Genomic DNA, 22,270 nt, shown 5'->3' with positions numbered 1-22,270 from the left:
GTGCTTTCTTACTGTGTGTAATATGAAGTAAGTGGGGACGGCAAGTAGAGGTGCTGCAGCTGAAAAGGCCAACAAATGTCCCTGAATGTATGTCTTTTCAAGGCCAGCATGCATCCAAAAAGAGACCAAACCAAAAGCTGCAGGCGCCTATAGATAAGAGACCATCTCTATTCCATCTCCTTACATACTTCTATACATCCTTCAATGAAATGTTCTGTCAGGGAAACTCACCTTGTGTAGCATCACTGCTAAAAATACTACAACTTGCACCGGCACTTGACCCGTGGCCACAGCTGCACCCACAGCGAATCCATCAGCTACAATGCAAACACCAACAATCAGATTCATGGGCTCAACAATCCAAATAAACTACATTTACATCAAACTGGTGGAAGAGTGTCATTTGATGTGTCTGTCTGCACGCCAAGTTTTTCACAAAGAACGGGTGTGCGAGGAAAAGTAGGGCACTTGGAACAAATCACATGAGATCACATGAGGAAATGAACTCCAGGGCATTGTTGGCTTCATGAAAACATACAATAAAGCAGTATAATAAATGCTGTATAAGTTACCTGCAGCGTGAATAACCAGCCCCAAAGTTGCCGTGATGCCCACACTGTTGGACAATCGAGTCGCCTGGTCTGAGAGAAACTTCCGATCTGATCCACTACGAACATTAGGATGAACCTGAAAGTCAAAGAGACCCCGATGATGAAGTATGAGGTGAGGATGGCTCGGCTCACCTCTCCACGACTCTCCCAGTAAGCCCACTCCCTCAGGGATGGTGATGCCAGCGCTGTCCCACACAGGAGTCCTGCCCCCAGGATGGACACGAACCGCAGGCTCCTCTGTGGAGCCACACCAGATTTAAATCAATACCATATATATCATGATTGTATTATATTTATTGTGTAATTATAGAATTATGAATATTCTAATGACAATATTTCAATTTGACATACAATAGCTGGAGCGAGTTCTCAGATTTCCATGCTAATAAACACTGGTGCTCATTCACAAGAACGTCAACAACATCCTCCAACAAGACAACAAAAGAAGAGAAACTCCTCCTCCTCCTCCTCCTCCTCCTCCTCCTCCTCCTCCTCCTCCTCCTCCTCCTCCTTCTTCTTCACAAGTGATGATGTGCTACATCTTATCGTGGCTTCTGCTGGAAGCTGACAATCTGTTCTCACCGTGTCACTTGTTGCAAACCACAGTACCTGCGTGCCATTCTGCCTTCCACGTCACACCTCGAGGTTTCCTTGAACACCACTGTAGCAGGAGGAGGAGGAGGAACAGCAGGAGGAGGAGGAGGAGCAGCAGCACCCAGTGTTGGACACTGAGAACTGCACAGGCCCGCCCCATCAGATCTGGTCCTCCAATCATCGACCTCCATTCTTCCAGCCTCAACTATAGTAATCCATCATAAGAGCTTGAGAAACAGTGTTTCCACGACAGGACAGGAACGAGAAAAAAACCTGTTACCTGTGTTGTCAGTTATTAGATCATTTTACCTCTTTGAGCAGCCAAAAGTAATATAATAATATAATAATGCCCACAAAGGTGCTATTCTGAGTATGAAGTGTGCTCACACTGGAGAAGTATGCAGACCGCATGCATACTAGATATCCAAATGTTTAGCTGCCGTTCATATACACTGGTTTCTCTCAATGCGATGCACAAAGAAAATGAAGGAGTTGCTCAGAGCTGGAATAAACAAACTGTGTAGTGGTGATAACATTTTAAACAGAAACACTTCATATTAAAGACATGTTGGTGTTTTTTTGTGTGGTTAATTGTTGATGTCGCATTTATTGTATTGTTTCTGGATAAATGGTTAATTGTGTTGTTGTGCATACTATTGCTTTATCATTTCTTTGTTTTATGTGACTCTAGTTAAAAAGCAACACTTATTGTCAACAAACTTGATGAAATAAAGATTTATTGTTCAAAGAGCTGGGGGGAGGGGGGTTGTGATGGATCTGTTGTACTGACGGCCCTTTGGAAAGAATAATAAAATGAAACTGTCAAATGATGACATTTGCTATTATTACTCTTCCTATCTAGAAAAACAGAAAATGCCAAACTATAAAAAGGCAAAGCAAACAGACAAACACATTCTAAGTGTTGACAGTTCTGACAACGCAGAGACATTGTGTTACCATTACAATCTAGAAACAAGCTGAGAACTTCTATTAGAAAGTGATTGGCTGTTGACAAAAACCACAAGTCCCACCGTCTATACAGAGTTTATGAAGATAATCTGAAATAAAAAGGATTCATCACGAATACTTGGAGTTAGAAAAAGACTACTGGAAATCATTGCAACCGTCAGACTGACAAATGTAGATCATGTACTCAAATGGAATGCCGTGACATGATACTAGACGCTAGTATTTTGTATGTAAAGTATAAAATGTATAATTTCTGGTTAGCTATCGAACAGTCCTTTTGAAGCTGTGTAAATACAGCTATCGCACCGTTACTTTAGCACTTTCAACTTACCAAACGTTGTGGAATTAACCTCCATTCAGAGTTAAACGCTGGAGTTTTTAGAAAAGATGAGATTCTGGTTTTCTAAGTATCTCCCTCAGACCTTAGAGGCTTGAATTCTAGATACTGTGTTTTATGAATGACTACTGGTTGGAACCCAGCTATTGCAATAGGCTATAGTTTTGCCATTGGCCGATATGGAGACGTAGGCCTATGGAGGCAGCATGGTGGAATTAGCAAACTAACCACCTACTAAATGAATCCAGACCACCATCCATTATATAATTGCAGTGCAAAGTATTGTCTATTGCCATCTCACAAATTAATTTTGCACTGTTACAGAGACCTTTAGAGGCAGTATCTTCAGAGTGAGGGCCGTCCTGGTGCAGAGGTACGGACACAGTTTCTCGGTGAACGTGTGTGTGGAGGTGTGTATGTGTGTGTTGGTATCTGGATCAGAAAACGACAGCTCTCCTTTGTCCCAGTCCAGTTGAACTCTGATCTTCTGGAGCTTCTCCCTGAGGGGCAGATCTGTGTATTTATCTGCCGGGGAGTACGCTCTGTAGACGACGTCATTGAAGTCTAAGCTCCACACCGTAGACCCCACGAATCCTTTCCTACAAACCGACTCCGCTATCACCCCCAGCTCCCAGTCTTTGTTGTCTCCCACTTCCACGTCCCAGCTGTGAGTCCCCGAGTCGAACCCCGAGCCCAGGATGGATCCTGTGCAGCTTCCTCGACGGGTCTGAACCTGTGGTCCGTGTGGATTTTGCTGTCCCGGCAGACGACGCACACCGGCTGCTGATGGTCCAGACAGAAGAGCTTCAGCTTCTCCGAGTGCAGAGGGCAGAGCGTCCCCGACCCCGACGAGGTCGTCTGACCCCTCGCTTGTAAAAAGGTCTCACACAGGTTCCTCAACGCCAGGTTACGAGGCGGATCGCTGCATCGAGATACCGTCCGACAAACCGGACAATCCTGGAGTTTCTTCGCCGTCCACCAGCTCTGCAGACAGGCTCTACAGAAGCTGTGGCTGCACAACAGGAGGACTGGGTCTTTGAAGATGTCGTGGCAGGCAGGGCAGCAGAAATCCTCCTCTGATCTAGAAGCCATTTCCCTCCGAAGCCGAAAACACAGCCGGCAGACAGGAGATGGTGTCACTCCTTCCTCTGGAAAGCTTCCCCCCCAAACTCACTTTCACTTCTAGCTAAACGCTTGTGAAGTCGGCTGCTGCTGTTCGTGACGTTGGTCCAGATATCCTGGAATTCCCAGCATTCCTTTGTGAGGCTCCTTTGTCAGTGGAAGTCTAGACTCGGTCTGAAAGCGAGTCTCATGGTCCCTCGGTGAGGTGTATTTCCTGGTGTGTGTCAGGTGAGTCACACGTAGGTGGAGCTCTGAAGGATTACATCGCTTTGCTGCTCACTGGGAAACAAAGGTGCATGAATGTCCATCACACATACGGCTATTACTTGTTCTATGATAAAACAAAATTAAAAAAAACCTGCTCCACTTTCAGGAGGACGGTTTGGGATTCTCGGTGTCACAAACGTCCAACTAGAGCTCCGATGCTTCTGAGAGAAACACACCGACGCTGGAGAACCAAGAACGTTTGTGGACAAATTCTCTACATTGCACGTGGGAAAGCAAATATAAAATCTATAAAGTGTTAACTTATACCACACGTTAAACTGAATGCAGAGCCAGTGTTTTATTCTGTCCCCCATTAAAAAGGAAACAAGGCTACATGTGTGCAAAAACAAACCCTTTCACATTTACAAAAAGGACATAAAGAGCCCGACAGTTAGTGTGTGTGATGCATGGAAAGTCAATCAACCTCAGAATAACAAAATCCTTGCAAAAATAACTTCAGAAATCAGCTCTTCGGTTAACGACACAGGAGGTGATGAAACCTGGACCCGATGAAAGGAAACCCCGTGTGATGAAACCCACAACCAGGAAACATCTGCACCGCCAATCTGAGAGTTAAAGACACACGACGAAGCTCGGGGGAAATCATTTATATTCAATATCATAATCACATAAGCATCAATAATTCATATAAAAAAACCTTTAAAATAAAACTTTTCAGCATCTGTGATCGACGTCCCAAAAACAAACAAAGAGTCTTACAGGAGGTGGAGAAAACAAACACACCTGGCAGTGTAACTAAACCCGGAGCGATCGCTTCCTGTGAAGCTGATGATGAGATTTGAGGCGTGTTGTTGTTGTTCTGGGTCGCATTAGATCGTCAGCTGTTCCTGTTATTTTGTCCACCTCCCGCTCACACCTCAAACGTACATTCAAAAATCATGAATCAAAGAAATCATCGTCGATCCGTCTGAAGCGACCTCGAGCTCCACGTCTGACGAGGACCGTGTGCTACATGTACTGGTGTTACTGGTGTTACTGGTGTTACTGTTTCAAGACTCACAATAAGGAGGGACTTGAACAAAAATGGTAGAATTTTCAAGCTGTGTACCATTCTCAAAAGAAAACATAAGCAAAACAGTTATTTCATTTTTAATGGGATTCAAATAGAGGAGAGAAGGAGGCGGAGAGGAGGAAGAGGAGGAGGGAGAAGAAGAAGGAGGTGAAGTCATTCAACTCTTAAATGCCTTCTGTCTACTTGAGTTGACAGAACTCACCACTGCCTCTAAGATTAACACTAAGTCCAGCATAGAGGGGCTCAGTGAACGTGGTCTGGACTCTGTGGAGGAGAGTCATGGTCTTAGAGACGCTGTAGAAGGACAGAATACCTGCTCTGTGATCCAGGAACACTCCTACTCTGGAGGACGGAGGACCTGAGACGGGAGTTTTAACTAAGTTGTAGAAGAACGTATATCTGTTGTCGATACAATATAACGACCAGGATTTGTCATTGTATCCAAAGTCTCCTGTTCTACTGATACTCTTGTATGCGACTGCTACACCAACTTCACCACCTCCTCTCCTCTTCACCTCCCAGTAACAACGGCCAGTCAGACTTTCTCTACTCAGGACCTGACAACATCCAGTGAATCTGTCTGGGTGACTAGAATAAGACTGCAATGGACTCCTTGTTGCTTTTCTGTTCCCCTCAGATAATAACAGAAATCTGTTTACTGTGTTTGGATCCAGTGTGATTTCACGTGAATATTTCAAGAATCCAGCTCTGGTCTTGGGTTCTGGTTGTGGCAGTGAAACATCCACTTCAGTCCCTGCCAGTGAGACGTTTGTCCATCTGTGTGTCAGAACTTCCTGTAGTCCATCTCTGACTTCTGACAGCGCCGCCGTCACGTCCTCAAAGTAGCGGCGAGGAGGACGGGCGTTGATGCTGGATGAGTGTGTGGACTCACTGAGTGGTGACAGTGACGGGTAGTCGTGTAGAAACTGGTTGTGATCCTCTGTGTGTGAGAGCTTCTCCAGCTCAGCGTCTCTCCTCTTCAGCTCACTGATCTCCTGCTGCAGCTTCTCCTGAAGCTCTCCGACTCGACTCACTTCAGTTTCCTGCTGGGATCTGACCTGCTGCTTCACGTCAGAGCGTCTTCTCTCCATGAGACGGATCAGCTCCGTGAACATCTCCTCACTGTCCTCCACTGCTTTATCAGCAGAGTGGTTGATGGCCTCCACCTCCTGGTGGAGCAGCTTCACATCTTTGTCTCTGTCCTGGATTCTCTGCTGGATGTTTAGTCGACTCCCCTCCAGCTCTCTCTGCCTCTCGGTCCTTTCTGCTGCAGCTGAGACTGTGTCGTGGCCTTTATGTTCGTCCACAGGGCAGAGATAACAGATAGACTGCTGATCAGTACGGCAGAACATCTTCATCACCTCATCGTGACGAGAGCACACGTTCTCCTGGAGCTTGTTGGAGGGCTCCACCAGCCGGTGTTTCTTAAATGCTGCTGATTCATGATGAGGCTGGAGGTGTTTCTCACAGTAAGAGGCCAGACACACCAGACAGGACTTGAGGGCTTTCAGTTTCCTCCCAGTGCAGGAATCACAGGCCACATCTTCAGGTCCAGCATAGCAGAGACCAGCAGGAGCAGCTTGGAGTCCAGTCTTCTTCAGCTCCTCCACCAGATCTGCCAACATGGTGTTTTTCAGCAGGACAGGCCTCGGTATGAAGGTCTGCCTACACTGAGGGCAGCTGTAGATCTCCTTCTCATCCCAGAAGCTTCCAATACACTTCATGCAGTAGTTGTGTCCACAGTGAAGAGTCACCGGATCCTTCAGTAGATCCAGACAGATGGAACAAGAGAAGGTTTCCCGGTCCAGCTGAACTCCTTTCTGCGCCATTTCACCTCTCAGCGACGACGACTGTCTGAGTTTCACTTAGTGAGAAGTGAAACTGGTCTGAGGTCTGATCTCAACAACACTGTGTGTGAAAAAGTGAAGGTGGCCTGTCAGCTGCTGCACTTCACCGCCATGTTGGTTACACCCGTCCACACACAGTAGATCTGAAGGGGAGGGAACAAGGAAGTGTGTGTGTGTGTGTGTGTGTGTGTGTGTGTGTGTGTGTGTGTGTGTGTGTGTGTGTGTGAGAGAGAGAGAGAGAGAGAGAGAGAAAGAGAGAGAGAGAGAGAGAGAGATTTTTTTGATTTTTACAAAAAACACTTTATTTACAATATTCATATATACATATACATACAGTATTCATCAATATCTCAACAGAGAAAATGCAATGCATCAATAAAGTGCTATTTGTGCATAAGGTGAATAAAAAGAGGAGTTTATCTGATAAAAAACTGTGCAAATACTAAATCATCATTTTTGACAGAGCAGATAAAATCACCGAAGCACCACCGCCATTTAAAATTTTCCACGTCCCCAATGGTTTGATAAAACTTAAACTCTAGACATATTCTTGACTTAATGTTACAGAGAAACACAGGAAGGGCCTCATGCCCCGCTCTTTCTTCTACCTTGTTTCTCCGACTGATGACTGACTGACTGCCATTTTTGCTTCTCCTAATAGGAAGTTTATCAGCTGCCATTTGACACAATCTGTCTTTTTCTATCCTGCACCAAAAATAAAAACTCTCTCTGAAAAAAACACATTAAAAGAGCTAAAAACCAACGTTAAAAAAAGAAAGAAAGCTTGTGAGTCTCAGGCATTCAGTAAAAACATGGAAAACTGTCTCTCTTAGGCCACAGAAAGGACATTGGTTTGAAACAGCAGGATTTAAAACTGAGACAAAGGCATTTGAGGTGATGGCACCATGAAGTACCCTCCACTGGAGGTAAGCTGTCCGTTTTTTAAGGGGAGGCTTGTATAAAACCCTCCACTGCGGGCAGGCCCCGTCCCACCCCGCTCTGTTGCTCCAAGCTGTGGGGGGCCTACTTTTCAGTCCTTTCCCGTTGACTGATTTGACAATGTTGGTATACAGCGTTGCCTTGTCGGCTCTGTGCAGGCTGAGCTTGCCCAGAGTAGAGCTAGTGACAGTTAACAGGGGTCCAGTCTCTTCTCCAAACTCTGGGCTCAGGTAGATCTCAGGGAAAGGGTCCGTGGGGTCTGGCATGACCTCTCCCTGACCAAACTGTATGAGGAGGTTCCTCTCCATCCCACAGAGTTTGTGCCTCCAGAGCTCCAGCAGCTTCTGGGCCACCCTGACAGAGTGGATGCCCAGGATGTGGCCCAGGGCCCCGGCCCCTGTCAGCTCCGGCCCTGCAGCCTCCACCAGCTGCTGCAGGCTCACAGTCTTTGAGTTGGACAGCTTTGTCACCAGCCCGGGCGTCAAGCTACAAACGTCCAGCCTGCTCCCGTGTATCAGAGGCTCCTTTAATAACCAGTGCAGAGAGTTAGTATTTTCAAACATTTTACGAGTAAAAAGGTCCCATGACTTAAAAACGCCCTGATAAAAAGGAGGAAACCCATTTAGTTTTAAAATCTTAGAATCAGTTAAAAACAGAGCAGTATCCAGCCCCAGTTTACTCACATGTCTGAGGATACAGCTGGTCACATTCCTCCATACCAAATCGGACGGCCCTGTCAGAAACCTTTGTATGAATTGAAGCCTGAAAGTGGCCGTTCTGCTGGCCAGGTGGATGAGGCCCTGTCCCCCCTCCTCTCTTGGTAAATATAGCACCCCCTGTGGCACCCAGTGCAGACCCCCCCAAAAGAAATCAACTATTTTTTTCTGTATTTCAGCCAGTAGGCCAGAGGGGGGGTCTATACACGACAGACGATGCCACAGGAGGGATGCAACAAGATTATTTAAGATTAAAACTCTACCTCTGTATGACATTTGAGGGAGCAGCCATTTCCATTTTTTTTTTATTTTACTCTCTACTCTTTCTAGGACGGTCTCCCAGTTTCTCAGCACCACAGCCTCATTCCCGAGAAACACCCCAAGATATTTCAGCCCGTCTTTTTTCCAGGCAAGGCTCTGGGGGAGAACCGGGAGACCGTCAGCCCATTCACCAACAGCGAGGGCTTCGCTCTTTTTCCAGTTCACCGTCGCTGCTGATAAAATAGTAAAATTGTTTACAATATTTTCTAAAAATGTCCATCTCACCCTGATTTTTAATAAAAACAATGAGGTCATCAGCGTAGGCTGATAAAACAATGCTTCCATTAAAACCAGGTAAAGTTAGACCTTCAATATTAAAACGTATTTTGTTGAGGAGGAGTTCCAGGGAGAGCGCGTAGAGCATGCCAGACAGAGCACAGCCCTGCCGAACGCCTCTACATGCTCTAAAAGGAGCACACAGACTACCGTTTATCTTCAGCACACTCTCAACCCCACTGTACAACACCTTGATCTTAGCTATGAAACCAGCGCTGAACCTAAACTTCTCCATAACTTTCCAGAGGAAATTGTGTTCAACGCGGTCAAAAGCCTTTTCCTGGTCTAGACAAATCAGACCAGTGTTACTGAGCTGGAGACGTCCAAAACATCCCGAATGAGGTGGACATTGTCCACCATGGACATGCCGGGCACACAGTAGGTCTGGTCCCGATGGATGACCTGCTCCATAGCTTTCCCCAGCCTGGAGTCAAAGAGTTTGGACAGAAGTTTGTAATCCACACACAACAAAGACACAGGGCGCTAGTTTTTGATTTCTTGCAGGTTACCTTTTTTTGGTAGGAGAGTGATAACTGCTCTGCGGCAGGAAGTGGGCATGGAGCCAGAGGCCAGACTTTCATTAAAAACATCTAAAAGATCATTTGCAAAGATGTCCCAGAAGGCTTTATAAAACTCGACTGTGAGGCCGTCGATGCCGGGAGCCCGCCACCCTTGCATGCCCTGCAGGGCAGCGTGTAGCTCCTGCATCTGCAGCGGCCCCTCGAGACAGGTGTTGGTCTGAGAGACCTGAGGCAGTCCACCAGTGAACCCCTCCAGTAGAGCGTCCTGCTCCTCATATTCGCTTGTGTAGAGGGAGGTATAAAACTCCACCGCACGTCTTCGGATCTGGCTTGGCTCCACGATCTCCTGCCCTGTGTCTGAAAGCAGTGTGTGGATTACTCGCCCCTGCCCATTCTTTCTCTCCAGGCCGAAGAAATAACTAGAGGGGACATCCATCTCTTCGATGGCTTGAAACCGGGACCTGACCAGTGCGCCCTGTGCTCTACTTTCCAGCAGGTCAGCTAAAGCTAGCTTTTTGACTTTGAGGACTTCAATATGTTCTCGATCTCCTGTGGATTCACTTCAATTCTCAAGTTCCACTATATCTATCTCCAGGTCCTTCATAGATCTAGTGATGTCTCTGGTGACGTTGAGCGTGTGCTGTTGACACATAAGTTTGATTTCAATCTTACCATGGTCCCACCACTGCCTAAGACTGCTAAAATCATCCTTTCTCTGTCTAAAAACATCCCAGAAATAAATAAGTGCCTTTCTAAACTTTTTGTCAAAAGTTAAAGCCGAGTTAAAATGCCAGTAAGCGCTTTTAGGCTTTACATTTCTAATAAAAACATTACATAAAACCCAAGAATGATCAGTAAAAATAGCTGGGGTAATTGTGCATGATTTATAAATATTAAAGTGATGCTTAAAACAATAAAAACGATCTAGTCTGGCTGAGGAGATCCTGCTCTCTCTAAGGTGGGACCAGGTGTACTGTCGGCAGTCTGCGTGCATCCTCCTCCACACGTCCACCAGGCCATGAGCAGAGACCAACCGCCTCAGAGCATGCTGGGATGCTGGATGTGGCTCTGCATGGTTTCGGTCTAAACCCTCATTTTCAGTACAATTAAAATCCCCACCCAAGAATAAAAAATCCTCCGTGGCACAGCCGTTTAAAACATCACTTACTTTTTCTAAAAAAACCTTCCTCTCTGCACCGATTGTTGGAGCATACACATTAATAAAAACAGCTGTAAAATTGTCAAATGGAGCTTTGACTAAAAGTAGCCTCCCCTCGATAAAATGCTCAACCTCCAGTGAGACTGGAGTAAAAGCCTTGGAGAAGAGGAAGCCTACTCCTCCACTCAGAGAAGTGCCATGACTCAAAATGGCTTCCACTTCCCACTCTCTCCTCCAGTCTGCCTCATTGCCTTTGTCACTGTGTGTTTCTTGTAAAAATAAAACATCTATTCGTTTCATTTTTGCTGTTTCATAAATACTTGCTCTTTTTTTGTCCTCTCTGGCTCCGTTCACATGAACACTTCCCACTCTAAAACAATCCATGTTGAGTGAGAGGTTAAAAACGAGGCTTAAAAACAATAAATTAATTAAAACACACATTAGAGCATTTTCCATCACTGTTCATTTGTTTTTTTTACCTTGACTACAAATTTCTTTAGTCTATAGACTTCTTGGTTGGTAAAACCGGACAACTCTTGCTGGCTAATATGGAGCCGGGCCGAGGAGCAAAACAAAGTTAGATCCGGGAAGAAATCCTCTATTTTTACCCCATGTTGGTTTTTTGTTCTTCTTAAAAAATTCCTGATTTTTTCTGGAGTGTATTGTGATTTTTTTTGGCTGTTGCTGAGGCTAGGAGCTTCACTGCCGTCGGACACATATTCGTCACTGCTCTCGTCTGTGTTGGCCCTCCTATCCGTCTGCCCGTCTTCTTCACTGGCTTTACTCCTTTTAGCATCACTTGTTGTGTTTTTTGTTTTTCTTCTACGTTTTATAGTAGGTTTTTCTCTAACAACCTCTGCTGCAGCCTCCTCTTCCTCCATCTCATCCTCTTCTCCCAGATCACTCCATCTTGTATTACCTTGCCCAATCTCTTCATTTGTTTTTCCTTCATTAACCTCATCTGCCTGCCCTTCACCTGTTTCCCCTGCCTGTCCCTTTTCACTGATCTCACCCTGTTCCACACCTGCATTTTCACTCGTTTTTTCCTCCTTTTCTCCCACCACTACACTTCCCACCGTTTCTATCAGCTATGTTTTGAAGGGGAAAAGTACAAAATATATGCTGAGTCCAGAATGTGGAACAAAAAGGGAACATTTGTGGTTTTGGTTGAGTGATGATGTAAACAAGTCATGCCTCAACGCTAGAGTCATTATTTTTTTTCAATGATTAATCAAGACCACAGTCTCTCCCTTACTTTAACCAGGAAGTAGTTTCATCATGCAATCCTTAAAAGTCATATTCATAACATTTTTAATTAAAAGAAGTGCAGAATCAAAGTATCACGTCTCGTGAAAAACGTTTTTTGATTGTGAATTAATCATTTTAAAAATGTTGACGGGTCCAAAATGAATGTTCTGATTACCTCTGTGTAGATGTGTGACGTGTGGCTGCAGCTTGCTTGTGAGCCAATAGAATAACAACGTTGGTATCACGTGGTATCTCTGCGTAGTCAGGGGTCAAGAGTCTTTGGGGTTGCCAGTTAGTGTGGAAAAAACGGAAAAATGGCTGAGTTTGACGGTAAGGGGCGGCATTTTCAGTACCAGTCCCAAGAAACACCACCGCACAAAGTAACCCAAATGTAAAGCTTCATGTTGGAAAATTAATTCATACCACGAAAGATTCATTACCTGACATGACTGAGTCTGTCACTCCACTCGACCATGAAAACGCCCATTGCATGTGCTTCGAGCAACAGAATGCAATGGAAGGGGGAGTGCGTGTGCGACATCTAGTGGCTGGATGTTATCAATGTTGTCAATAGCACCTTAAAAAGTGGTTGTTTTGGGAATTTCCTTGAAGATTAATGAAGTTATATCTTATCTTATATTCCATTTTACTTGAAATAAGCTTAATGTGTGAATCTAAAGATACTTTCATGGGGTCTTTGAGGTGTAAATAAAACAGCAGTGATCTCCAACTCAAAAAAGAGAGAAATGACTGGACCATCTGGTTTGTTCTTTCTTGTTGTAATTGAATTGATCATCAAATAAACTATCTACGACTAGGAAAGTCTGCGATACAGACACAAACAAACAAATCCGGCCTTTTCGCTGTTTTTGTGGATAAAAGTGTCTCCGTGTCCTAATATTCAAGATGTGGAAACGACTCCAGATCTGGACGGTGGGTCCTGGCTGTTCTTTCATAGGACCTGAAATGATCCCGGGACTTGTTGACATGCACCACGCTGTGGCTGTCTGGTTCTTCAGGGGCAGTCAGGTCATCTTGGCAACAAGCCTCGCTTCTTCAAAACCTCAGACACCCCCAGTTACTGAGGAGCGCTAAGCCTGGCTGAAATCCCTGCGTGGCATGCTGCGGCCCCCTCTGCCAGCACCAGTCCCCCCCCCCCCCCCCCCCCCCGCCAGCCAATAGACCAGTGCCGCTGTACCGTGAGGGGTTCAATGCCCCGAATGTTACGCCCCGTTGCCGGGGAAAAGATAATGTAAAAAAGGTGGAAAAACTACACGAGCACGACACGTTAGCAGCCAGTGTGTATTCTCATCAGTCAGCCATACTGCTTCTTCGACAACACGGAAAACAGGCATCAACAATCGATCACCGTGCAGCACATTCGCCACAGACTTGATAAAGAAAATAAAAACAATTGAAGTTCCAAAAATATAACTTATGCAAGTGAATTTTGATAAAAGGTAAATAAAATGTTGTAAACAAAATGTGATATAAAATAAACTATTTTTATCTGTAAGTGCTACTGTCTCTGTTGTCGTTTTCCATACCTGCCAGGCAAAAGCAGTTGAACACCGAATAGATGATCAATCATCATTTTAACCTTTTTAACTCAAGACACATGAAAACAATGAATTCTTCTTCTTCTTTAACTCACTCTTTGTAATGAATTGCTATATTAACATATGAAAATCACGAACTATCTTATTAATCAAGTCTTTCCATGAATTACTATTATTTTCATTGCTTATATCCTGTTTTAAACAACATTCAACATTATAATCATGACACAGTCCTTTTAACCACATTTTACCATGAATTATTATTATTAGCCATAAGCTCTTCTTTTAAACTCAGCTTTTTATCATGTTCAGTATTATACCCGATATTATAACCATAACACGAGCAGGCGTTGGTCGCTGAGAACCTGGCAGAGGTTTTGCGGACGCACCTGGAGTGTTCAACATCACACCGTTCTGGAGAATAGACTGGCACAGGCGCTGGCATCGGGTCTGGCAGCACCGGCTTTAAAAACAATTAGGCCTTTGACATCCACCAGATAGCAGCTGTAGGACCGAGCCTGGCAAAGGCAGAGAGGAGGGAAGCCAAGTGACTTACCGCCCCAGTCAACTCATCTCTCCCACACACACAGATATGATCTTCCAGCACTTCCAGGGCTCCATGGAGGGAGGAACAAAACAACACCATCATGCAAAGCAAATCTTGCGAATATTGCTGGCTAGAGATGCATCCTCCTAGACATGGACGGACCTACCGGGAACAGACCCTAAAGCCCTCACCCCAGCCTTCGCCTACAAAGAAACATGAACCAACCAGGAAGAGACTCAAAATGATCTTAAAAGGTATAAAACAACTTCACAAAGAGACACAAAACACCTACAAAGTAACACAAAACCCACAACAAAAAAGGCTTAGCAAGTATTCTGGTGGTCGTCTAGAAATCTCCAGTTGACAAATGATGCAAATTAACCTTTAATCATCTTGGAAGCTGAACTGTGGTCTGTTGGGTCCATAAGACAGTAACAAAGTTGGACAACTTGTTCTTACAAGCACATAACTGATCCTGTGCTGCTGTCTTTCACCACTAGATGTCAGAGTTTACACACATTCTCTCTCTCTCCGCCTTATTGATCTCTTCCCTTGCCATCTTGTTTTCTCTCATTTCTCTAATCTCCCTTTGTCTTCTGTTTTTCCAGTCTTACTGTCTTTTGTGATGTCTCTTCTGTTTTACCGTCTCACCTCGTCTCCCGACCTCCCTTCCCGTTGCCCTGCCGTATTCGAGGGAACGTGACCTTTGACCTTTGATTCCTTCATTTCTTTATCTGTGATTGCACATGACTGAACACATGGAGACTGAGGCGTTAGATCACAAGACTCACAGATAGACAAAGGGTGGATGAATTAGCTGAATGTGAACCAACAGGGCAGATGTTTGTGTTTGTGTTTTGGACGTAAAGGTGACTGATGGATGATATAAATGTGATTTCTGTATGACTTGATTTGGCTTCCCTTCCTGTCACATGCAGGCTAATTATATATATATATATATCACTGATTCTTGAGATAAGGGACAAAACACGTCCCACATCAAAATGTTGCAATTTGTCTTAAAAAACAATAAATGATTTATTTTTAAAAGGCTTTAAAAGATGGATATGAAAGACTTTTGTATGTGTACACCCTTAGTTTTGTATATATTTATATTATTTCATAGTAATTTGATAAAACTGTACTATGAAAGCCCATGCAAATGAACTCGTCCTCCGTAGAGGTCACAGTATCAAACTGCCGAAAATAAGTGTTTTAAAAAGCCCAAAATGTCCAAATATTAATATGAGGTTAATTGTATGGCTTAATAAAATACCACAAAACATTTAAAGTGGACATTCCATTATTTTATACATGTACAACAGCCTCTCAAAGTTTGTCCTTAATTCAAGTCAACTCCGTAAGATATTTTTCAAATTCTAAATAAATCACGCATATTTTGGTCAGCCTTAACCCTGAGGACCCCCTTTGACTCCTTCCTGCTGATGGATGCAGAAGTCCAACACATGGTCTCTTAAGTTTTACATTTTTAAAAATATTCAGCAAACAAGTTGAAATCTCTGTGGTCACAGCTAGTCTGTCTTCAAATTAGGGATGATTTCAATCAATAATTTTGAAATAAAAGTTGGTATTTAGGTTTAGTTTAGTGGCAGCTAACAACTGAGAAAAATCAAAATGGCTACCATTTACTATATATGAGTAATTTGAAAAAACATGTCATTTTTTCAACTCCGTCAGACGTCAACTCTGTCAGATATTTCGTCTGACGGTGTTGACATGTGAGCTGACGGAGTGGAAAAGTGCTCCCAAATCCTTATTAATTAATGCATAACAACTACATAAGATGATAATATAATCTAAGTATACATTTTGATTGAATTAAATCAAATCAAACTTTATTTATATGGCACTTTTCATACTTTAAAAGTAGCACAAAGTGCCTCACAGAAAATAAAAGCGAACAAAACAAAAACAAAACAAGATATTAACAACAAGAACACCTTGAAACCCAAGCCTCCCACCCCCACAAATATACACACAGAGATACACAGAGACATACACACTCACGCACACACATAGCCATATGCACAGACATACACACCCACACACACCCACACACATACACTAGCTGTTGCTGAGGAGTAGGGTTGCAAAGGGGCGGAAAATTCCCGGTAAATTTCCGGAAAGTTTCCGGTAAATTTCCACGGGAACTTAAGGTTGGGAATTTTGGAAATATTCCATATTTGGAAACTCTCCATGGGAATAATGGGAATTATGGGAATTAAGGGGAATTTAGGGGAACTAACTGGGAATATATTATATCCAAGCATAAATATGAACAGAAGTCATAAGAAAACATCCATACAAAATGTTTTCAACAGATATTTCAACAGATTTATTTGAAAGTAGAACAGAACATGTTTTAATTAGTTGCTTCATGGGTGAAGTCAAAAACAGGAATGTTAGGTTCAATACTCCCAACCCCACTCATTCAAAAATGGAATGGAATGTTCCCATTCATGTCTATGTAAGAAGCCGTGCAATGCCGTCACGGAGCGGCGAATTTCGAGAGACGGAGCGCCGCTGCCCGCAAGCAATCGAAAATCTTTTAGACTGACCGGTGTCGATCTAAATTAAAGACAGATTCAGCAACTGCATAGCTTATTTCTCGCCTAACATGTTTTCAGAAAGACATTTCAGTGAACTATTTTCGTAAAATAGAGGGAGGTGGGAGGCTGCGAGGGGAGAACGATACGAGCTCGGAGGAGCACAGAGGGGAGGGGAGGGGAGGGGTGTGTGTGTGTGTGTGTGGGGGGGGGGGGGTGCTTTTCAAACCTTTCAAATCGTAGACTAGAGCTGTAATAAATATATTTCCCCATAATAGCATCAAAACGTACTTCACTTTGTTTAGTCCAGAAGCTCAAATGTGTGCCTTCAATAGTTTTTGTGCTTCAGGCTCAAAAGTGTGGTCCAGTCTTCTAGTGATCTTCTGTACATGTGATGGAGGCATGCACAGTGCCAGTAGGGAGTGTGGTCTCAATAGCCTGCACTAAGCAGTGTGCTCTGTGCATGTGGTTGAGGAATGGCATGGATATTCAAGTGTATTTGAATGGCATCTGTTTGTTTTAGTCAAGATTATGCTACAAAATAACTCCTCAGCTATATTTTTTGTCCCCTTTGAAGAGCCAACCATCAATTTTAAAAATGTCCAGTTTATTCCCGTTTATTCCCATAAATTCCCATGGAAAGTTTCCACTTTTGAAAATTCCCGGAATTTTGCAACCCTACTGAGGAGACATGGCTGGGCACCAAGATCTGAGGTGAGGAAGAAGCTATACCTTTGGGGGCCGTGCACACTGAGAGGAATCATGGTCCATGACTGCAGGGGGCGCCACCACAGGGACCACCCCAGCCCAGGCAGACAGGAGGCTCCACACCAAGGTGTAGAGCTCTCCTGCCACCCGGGCCATGGCCGTCCACGGGACAGCACCCCCAACGGTGAATCAGAAACAACTCCCGGTGTGGTAGACCCCCAGGAGGAAACACTGGAAAACCGAGGGGCTAAAACAGCTAAATAATATACAAGGTAGAAGCTAAAAACTGAGGGAATAAAAACAATAAAAACAGTAAAATGTATCAAAATGTATAAAATAAAATAAAATTGACCCAATAAATAAAACAATAAAAATAAATAAAATGTATAAAACAGTAAAACAGGATAAGCTAAAATAAACAATATAAAATAGAATAATAATAAAAAATGTAAGAAGCATAAAAGAAATTAGAAAACATGTCAGTTAAAAGCCTGATTAAAAAGGTGGGTCTTGAGCTTCTTTTTAAAAACATCAACATTCTCTGCGGCCCTGAGGTTCTCCGGCAGGCTGTTCCACAATCGGGGGCCATAGTAACTGAATGCCGCCTCCCCGTGTGTTTTGGTTCTGACTTGTGGTATGGTTAAAAGGCCAGCATCGGAGGACCTCAGGGTCCGCGAGGGTTGATAGGGTAAAATTTGTGCAGATAAATAAGAAGGCCCGAGACCGTTAAGACATTTAAAAACTAGTAAAAGAACCTTAAAATCGATCCTGAAACGCACAGGGAGCCAATGCAGCGATTTTAAAACTGGTGTAATGTGCTCCCGCCCTCTGGTCCTCGTCAGCACGCGTGCGGCTGAGTTCTGTAATAATTGTAAATTGTTAATGTTCTTTTTGGGAAGACCAGAGAGCAGGGCATTACAATAATCTAAACGACAAGAGATAAAAGCATGCATCAGCACCTCGTGCTGGCCTGAGAGAGAAACGGGCGGACTCTGGCTATATTCTTAAGATGGTAAAAACCTATCTTTGTTATGTTTTTGATGTGTGGAATAAAATTCAGCTCAGAGTCAAAAATCACGCCCAGATTTTTTACAGATTTTGAGGGTTTAAAATCCTGTAACTTTGGTAAAAGTTTCTCTCTCTGGCCTTCAGGACCAATTACTAAAACCTCTGTTTTGTCCTGGTTGAGCTGCCATCCATGACTTGATGTCTACAATGCAGTTAAAAAGGGCATCAATTGGCCCTGTGTCATCAAGAGACACGGTGATGTACAGTTGCGTATAATCAGTATGAAAGCTGATGCCGTGCCTCCTGATGACGTCCCCAAGGGGAAGCGTGTAAAGGTTAAAAAGAGTTGGACCTAAAATTGACCCTTGGGGAACCCCACACTTTATCTTATGGGTTTCTGAGGAACATGTATCCATACTTACAAAGAAACTTCGATCAGTAAGGTAGGACGTGAACCAGGTCAAAACAGTACCAGAGAGGCCGACCAGGTTCCTCAGTCTATTTAATAAAATGTGATGGTCTACTGTATCGAAGGCGGCGGTTAGATCCAGTAGTACCAAGACTGTAGGTTTATGATTATCTAAATTACACCTGATGTCATTTAAAATCTTTAAAAGTGCTGTCTCTGTACTGTGGTTCCTCCTAAAACCAGACTGATCAGTCTCTAAAATATGGTTTGAGTTTAAGAAATCATTTACTTGGTTAAAAACAAGTTTTTCTAAAAATTTTACTTAAAAATGGTAAGTTGGATACAGGCCGGTAGTTATTTATTAATTGGTGAATCTCTGTTGATTATAGTACGAATAGTTAATCCAATCAATTGGTAATGTTGTTCTAAGTGTCTTACCACCGCAGAACCACCAGATGTCCTCCCTGGTCACAAGTTGTCTTCTCACCCACGCATCCTGCACACCCCAGTCTCCTGCTGATAACTTCAGGGTTAGATTACAGGGAGCCAAAGTTCCTACACTAACCGTACCTTCTTCTCTAGACAGACAGGTGTAGTTGCCGTCATATGGCTCAAACCAGGGTGGCCGCGTGTGAGTTGGCACAGGGGGAAACAAGTGGTGTAACATTGGTGCAGTTCCTGTCAGCGGGTAGAGACACAAAGTTATACAATTTGCGGTCCGATTTCTCTTTTAGCTCTTAATTTGGCTGGTGTTGAATTAGCTAGCGTTGTATTGGCTAGTGTGGAATTTATAATCAGTGATTCAGCTGCGGTGCGATTGTTGTTGCCATTCGATTGTTGAGACTGAAGTTCGTGTACCGAGAGTATCGGAATTACCACTATCACTGCTACCAGACTGATTAGACGCAATGTTCCTCTCATACCGCATCCCGTCCTTCGGTATGGATTCCATGGTCTGTCGGCCATGGTGTGGTGCTTTTACTTATCTGTCCCCTCCGGGGGACAGTGTGTCAGATGAACCCACGTTCCTCTCTCAGCGATGTGGACTGCTGTCGGTGTAGATAGCAGAACCTGATATGGACCTTCCCAGTGAGGAGATGACCAGTGATACCAATGATAACTGCAATGAAACTTTAGTTGGATGTTAAACATTTCTGATAATTTAGCCATGACTTGGTTTCTGAAATGTGGACCGTTATCGCAATAAATTGTTTCTGGGAACCGAATCTTAGTGCAATAACAGTAGCAAGGATTTTTGCTACCACTATAGCGTCGTTTGTTGCTGTTGGTGTGATTTCAACCCATTTTGAGAACATATCTCCTGTTACCAGACAGTATTTTTTCCCCTCTGATTTGTTTAGTTCGATGAAGTCCATGCATATTGTTTGGAAAGGATATTCAGCTTTCGGGAACGCTCCTCTTTTAGGTCTCATTCTTCCTTGTGAATTGTGCTTGGAGCAAATCAAACAGGATGCACAAAACTTTTTAGAGTAATTTTGGAATCCATATGTTGTAAAACATTTACCTATCATTGCCACCATCCCTCCTGTTGAGACATGTGTAATTCCATGGGTCAAAATAGCTGCAAATCTATAGAGGGTTTTAGGAAGGATGGGCTATCAGCTACTAAAATCTAATCTGAACCCTGTCCCTCTGTTGCTGCGCGTTTAGCTTCTTCATCTGCTTTGCGATTTCCTCGTGAAACTGGATCAGTCCCGGTAGTGTGCTGCGCATTTACAGACTGCAACTGCTTTTGGTAGGAGAATAGCATCCAATAAAGTTAGAATCAAATCTTTGTGTTGAATAGATTTGCCTGTAGATGTTACCATGCCTCTGTTTTTCCACTGTTGTGCGAAAACATGCAGTGTGGAGAACGCATACTGGCTATCTGTGTAGACTGTGATAGCTTTCCCTTCCCCCAATCTACATGCCTCCATCAAAGCTACTATCTCTGCTGCCTGTGCTGAGAAATGTGATGGCAAAGGTGAGGATTTCAACACCCTCCCCTGTGTCACCACCTCCTTTTCTGTGGGCTCCTCCAGTGAACACTCTCCATCGGCCGAACTCTCTTTGATAAAAGAATGTCCGCCAGATCCGGAGGGACGGTTGTAGTGTGAAAAGGTGATGGAGCTCGGTTTGTGCTTCACCATGCGTAGGAGATCCAGGACTTTTGGCCCAGAATCAGGAACAGTTGCGAGGATAGTGAGTAGAGGACTGGAGTCCAGATTGAGAATAGGGCACAGACCCTTTGCTTCATGAACCTGTGGACTTGGGTCCACGGGTGCTCTGCTGAGAATGAGTGTCCAGGCTCCTGCAAGCACACAGCTTCCCGCTTGTGTATGTCTTCATCCAGTTCCAGCAGTGAGCTTCAGGGAGACAATGATTCCCTCTGTCTGGTCTTTGGAGAACTCGCTCATTCAGGGCTTGTTGTAACGTGGACTTTGAAAAAGCATCCAAGGGTGCAGGGTGTGTCGGAGGGGGAGGAGTTTGCACTCAGAGCCCCCTCTATGTCTAGATTAAGGTGGTCCAGTTTCCTTATCAGCTGGTTCATTGACTCCGACCAGGAAGACTTGACCTGCGGAGACTCCTTCTTACTGCTGGTCTCCTCCTCCATGTCATAACCATACCTCCTGGTCGTGCGATTGATTTCTGTACTCACAGTATCTCTGCTCCTCTGTTTGTCTTTGCCTGTGTTCCTTTGTCTGCCATTGACAAGATATTCTCCACTCTGAGGCAGCTCTGGAAACACATCATCGTCGTCACCATCTTCGTGGATGATTTTGTTGTTGTGGAGGACTTTTCCAAAGGCTCTGCAATGTTGGAGGAGTCGCATACTGTAATTCACAGATGAGGAAAAAGTGCCATTACTAGTTAGTGATAGTAACACACATGCTTCTTCTCTCAAACTCCAACCATGCAACCTGAAAGGGTGCCATGGCTTCATTGTTGGACAGAGAACGTCTCCTACGTCACCACAACTGTCACACCTTCTTGACGTGTATTGAAGCTCGGAGTGTGGGCAGGACCCAATCTGCACTCCTCCCCTCGCACCGGGGTGTTAGGTTGTGGTGATGCGATTGACTACTCACTGTCGGTGGTGACACAGCTGTCACTTGTTGGAGCTTGGCATGCTACTGGTGGAGGAAGGTGTTATTTCATCCTTGCCTCTTAGTCGAACCAGTGACAGGATCTTCTCCCTCCGGACTTGGAATGTGCTTGCATTGAATGCACTGCTCTCTTTGTGGTCAGGAGAACTTGGAAGGGATCCGTGTCGTGTCTTTGCTTCCAGGGTTTTCTCCTGTGATTTTTGATGATCACCCAGTCTTCAGGTGATGCTGGAATGCAGTAGGTGGTGATGGAAGTGCAGCTTTCACCTGTGCATGAAGGCCATTTCCAACAACGTTGTATGATATCCAAGCCATCTTTGAGCAGATTGATGAGATGTTTTCTCCATCCATCTACCGCTTATCCTGTATTCAGGATTACGCCGGGCTGGAGCCGATCCAGGCTGT

The 22,270-nt window shown here is 44.2% G+C and overlaps 1 protein-coding gene and 1 pseudogene across 2 annotated transcripts in view; both read right to left on the bottom strand.

Annotated features, from left to right (window-relative positions):
* The window catches only part of LOC311008509 (zinc transporter ZIP9-like), an 88,138-nt pseudogene that overhangs the window by 330 nt on the left and 65,538 nt on the right, over nucleotides 1-22,270 (bottom strand). Inside the window, exons 3-5 of the transcript in view lie at nucleotides 573-848; nucleotides 232-317; nucleotides 13-147 (exon numbers count right to left, since the gene is read on the bottom strand). The product of the transcript in view is annotated as a zinc transporter ZIP9-like (transcript). The remainder of the gene's footprint in view (nucleotides 1-12; nucleotides 148-231; nucleotides 318-572; nucleotides 849-22,270) is intronic.
* LOC311032590 (tripartite motif-containing protein 16-like) lies at nucleotides 4,080-6,777 on the bottom strand. Its single transcript, XM_084039491.1, has one exon. The coding sequence runs from the start codon at nucleotides 6,760-6,762 to the stop codon at nucleotides 5,113-5,115; it is 1,650 nt and encodes a 549-aa protein (XP_083895617.1). The 5' UTR covers nucleotides 6,763-6,777; the 3' UTR covers nucleotides 4,080-5,112.

This window comes from Eutrigla gurnardus (assembly GCF_963514095.1).
Source record: "Eutrigla gurnardus genome assembly, chromosome: 22".
Taxonomy (NCBI): Eukaryota; Metazoa; Chordata; class Actinopteri; order Perciformes; family Triglidae; genus Eutrigla; species Eutrigla gurnardus.
The sequence above is the reverse complement of the archived record's forward strand: the minus strand, read 5'-3'. Positions and strand labels throughout refer to the sequence as shown.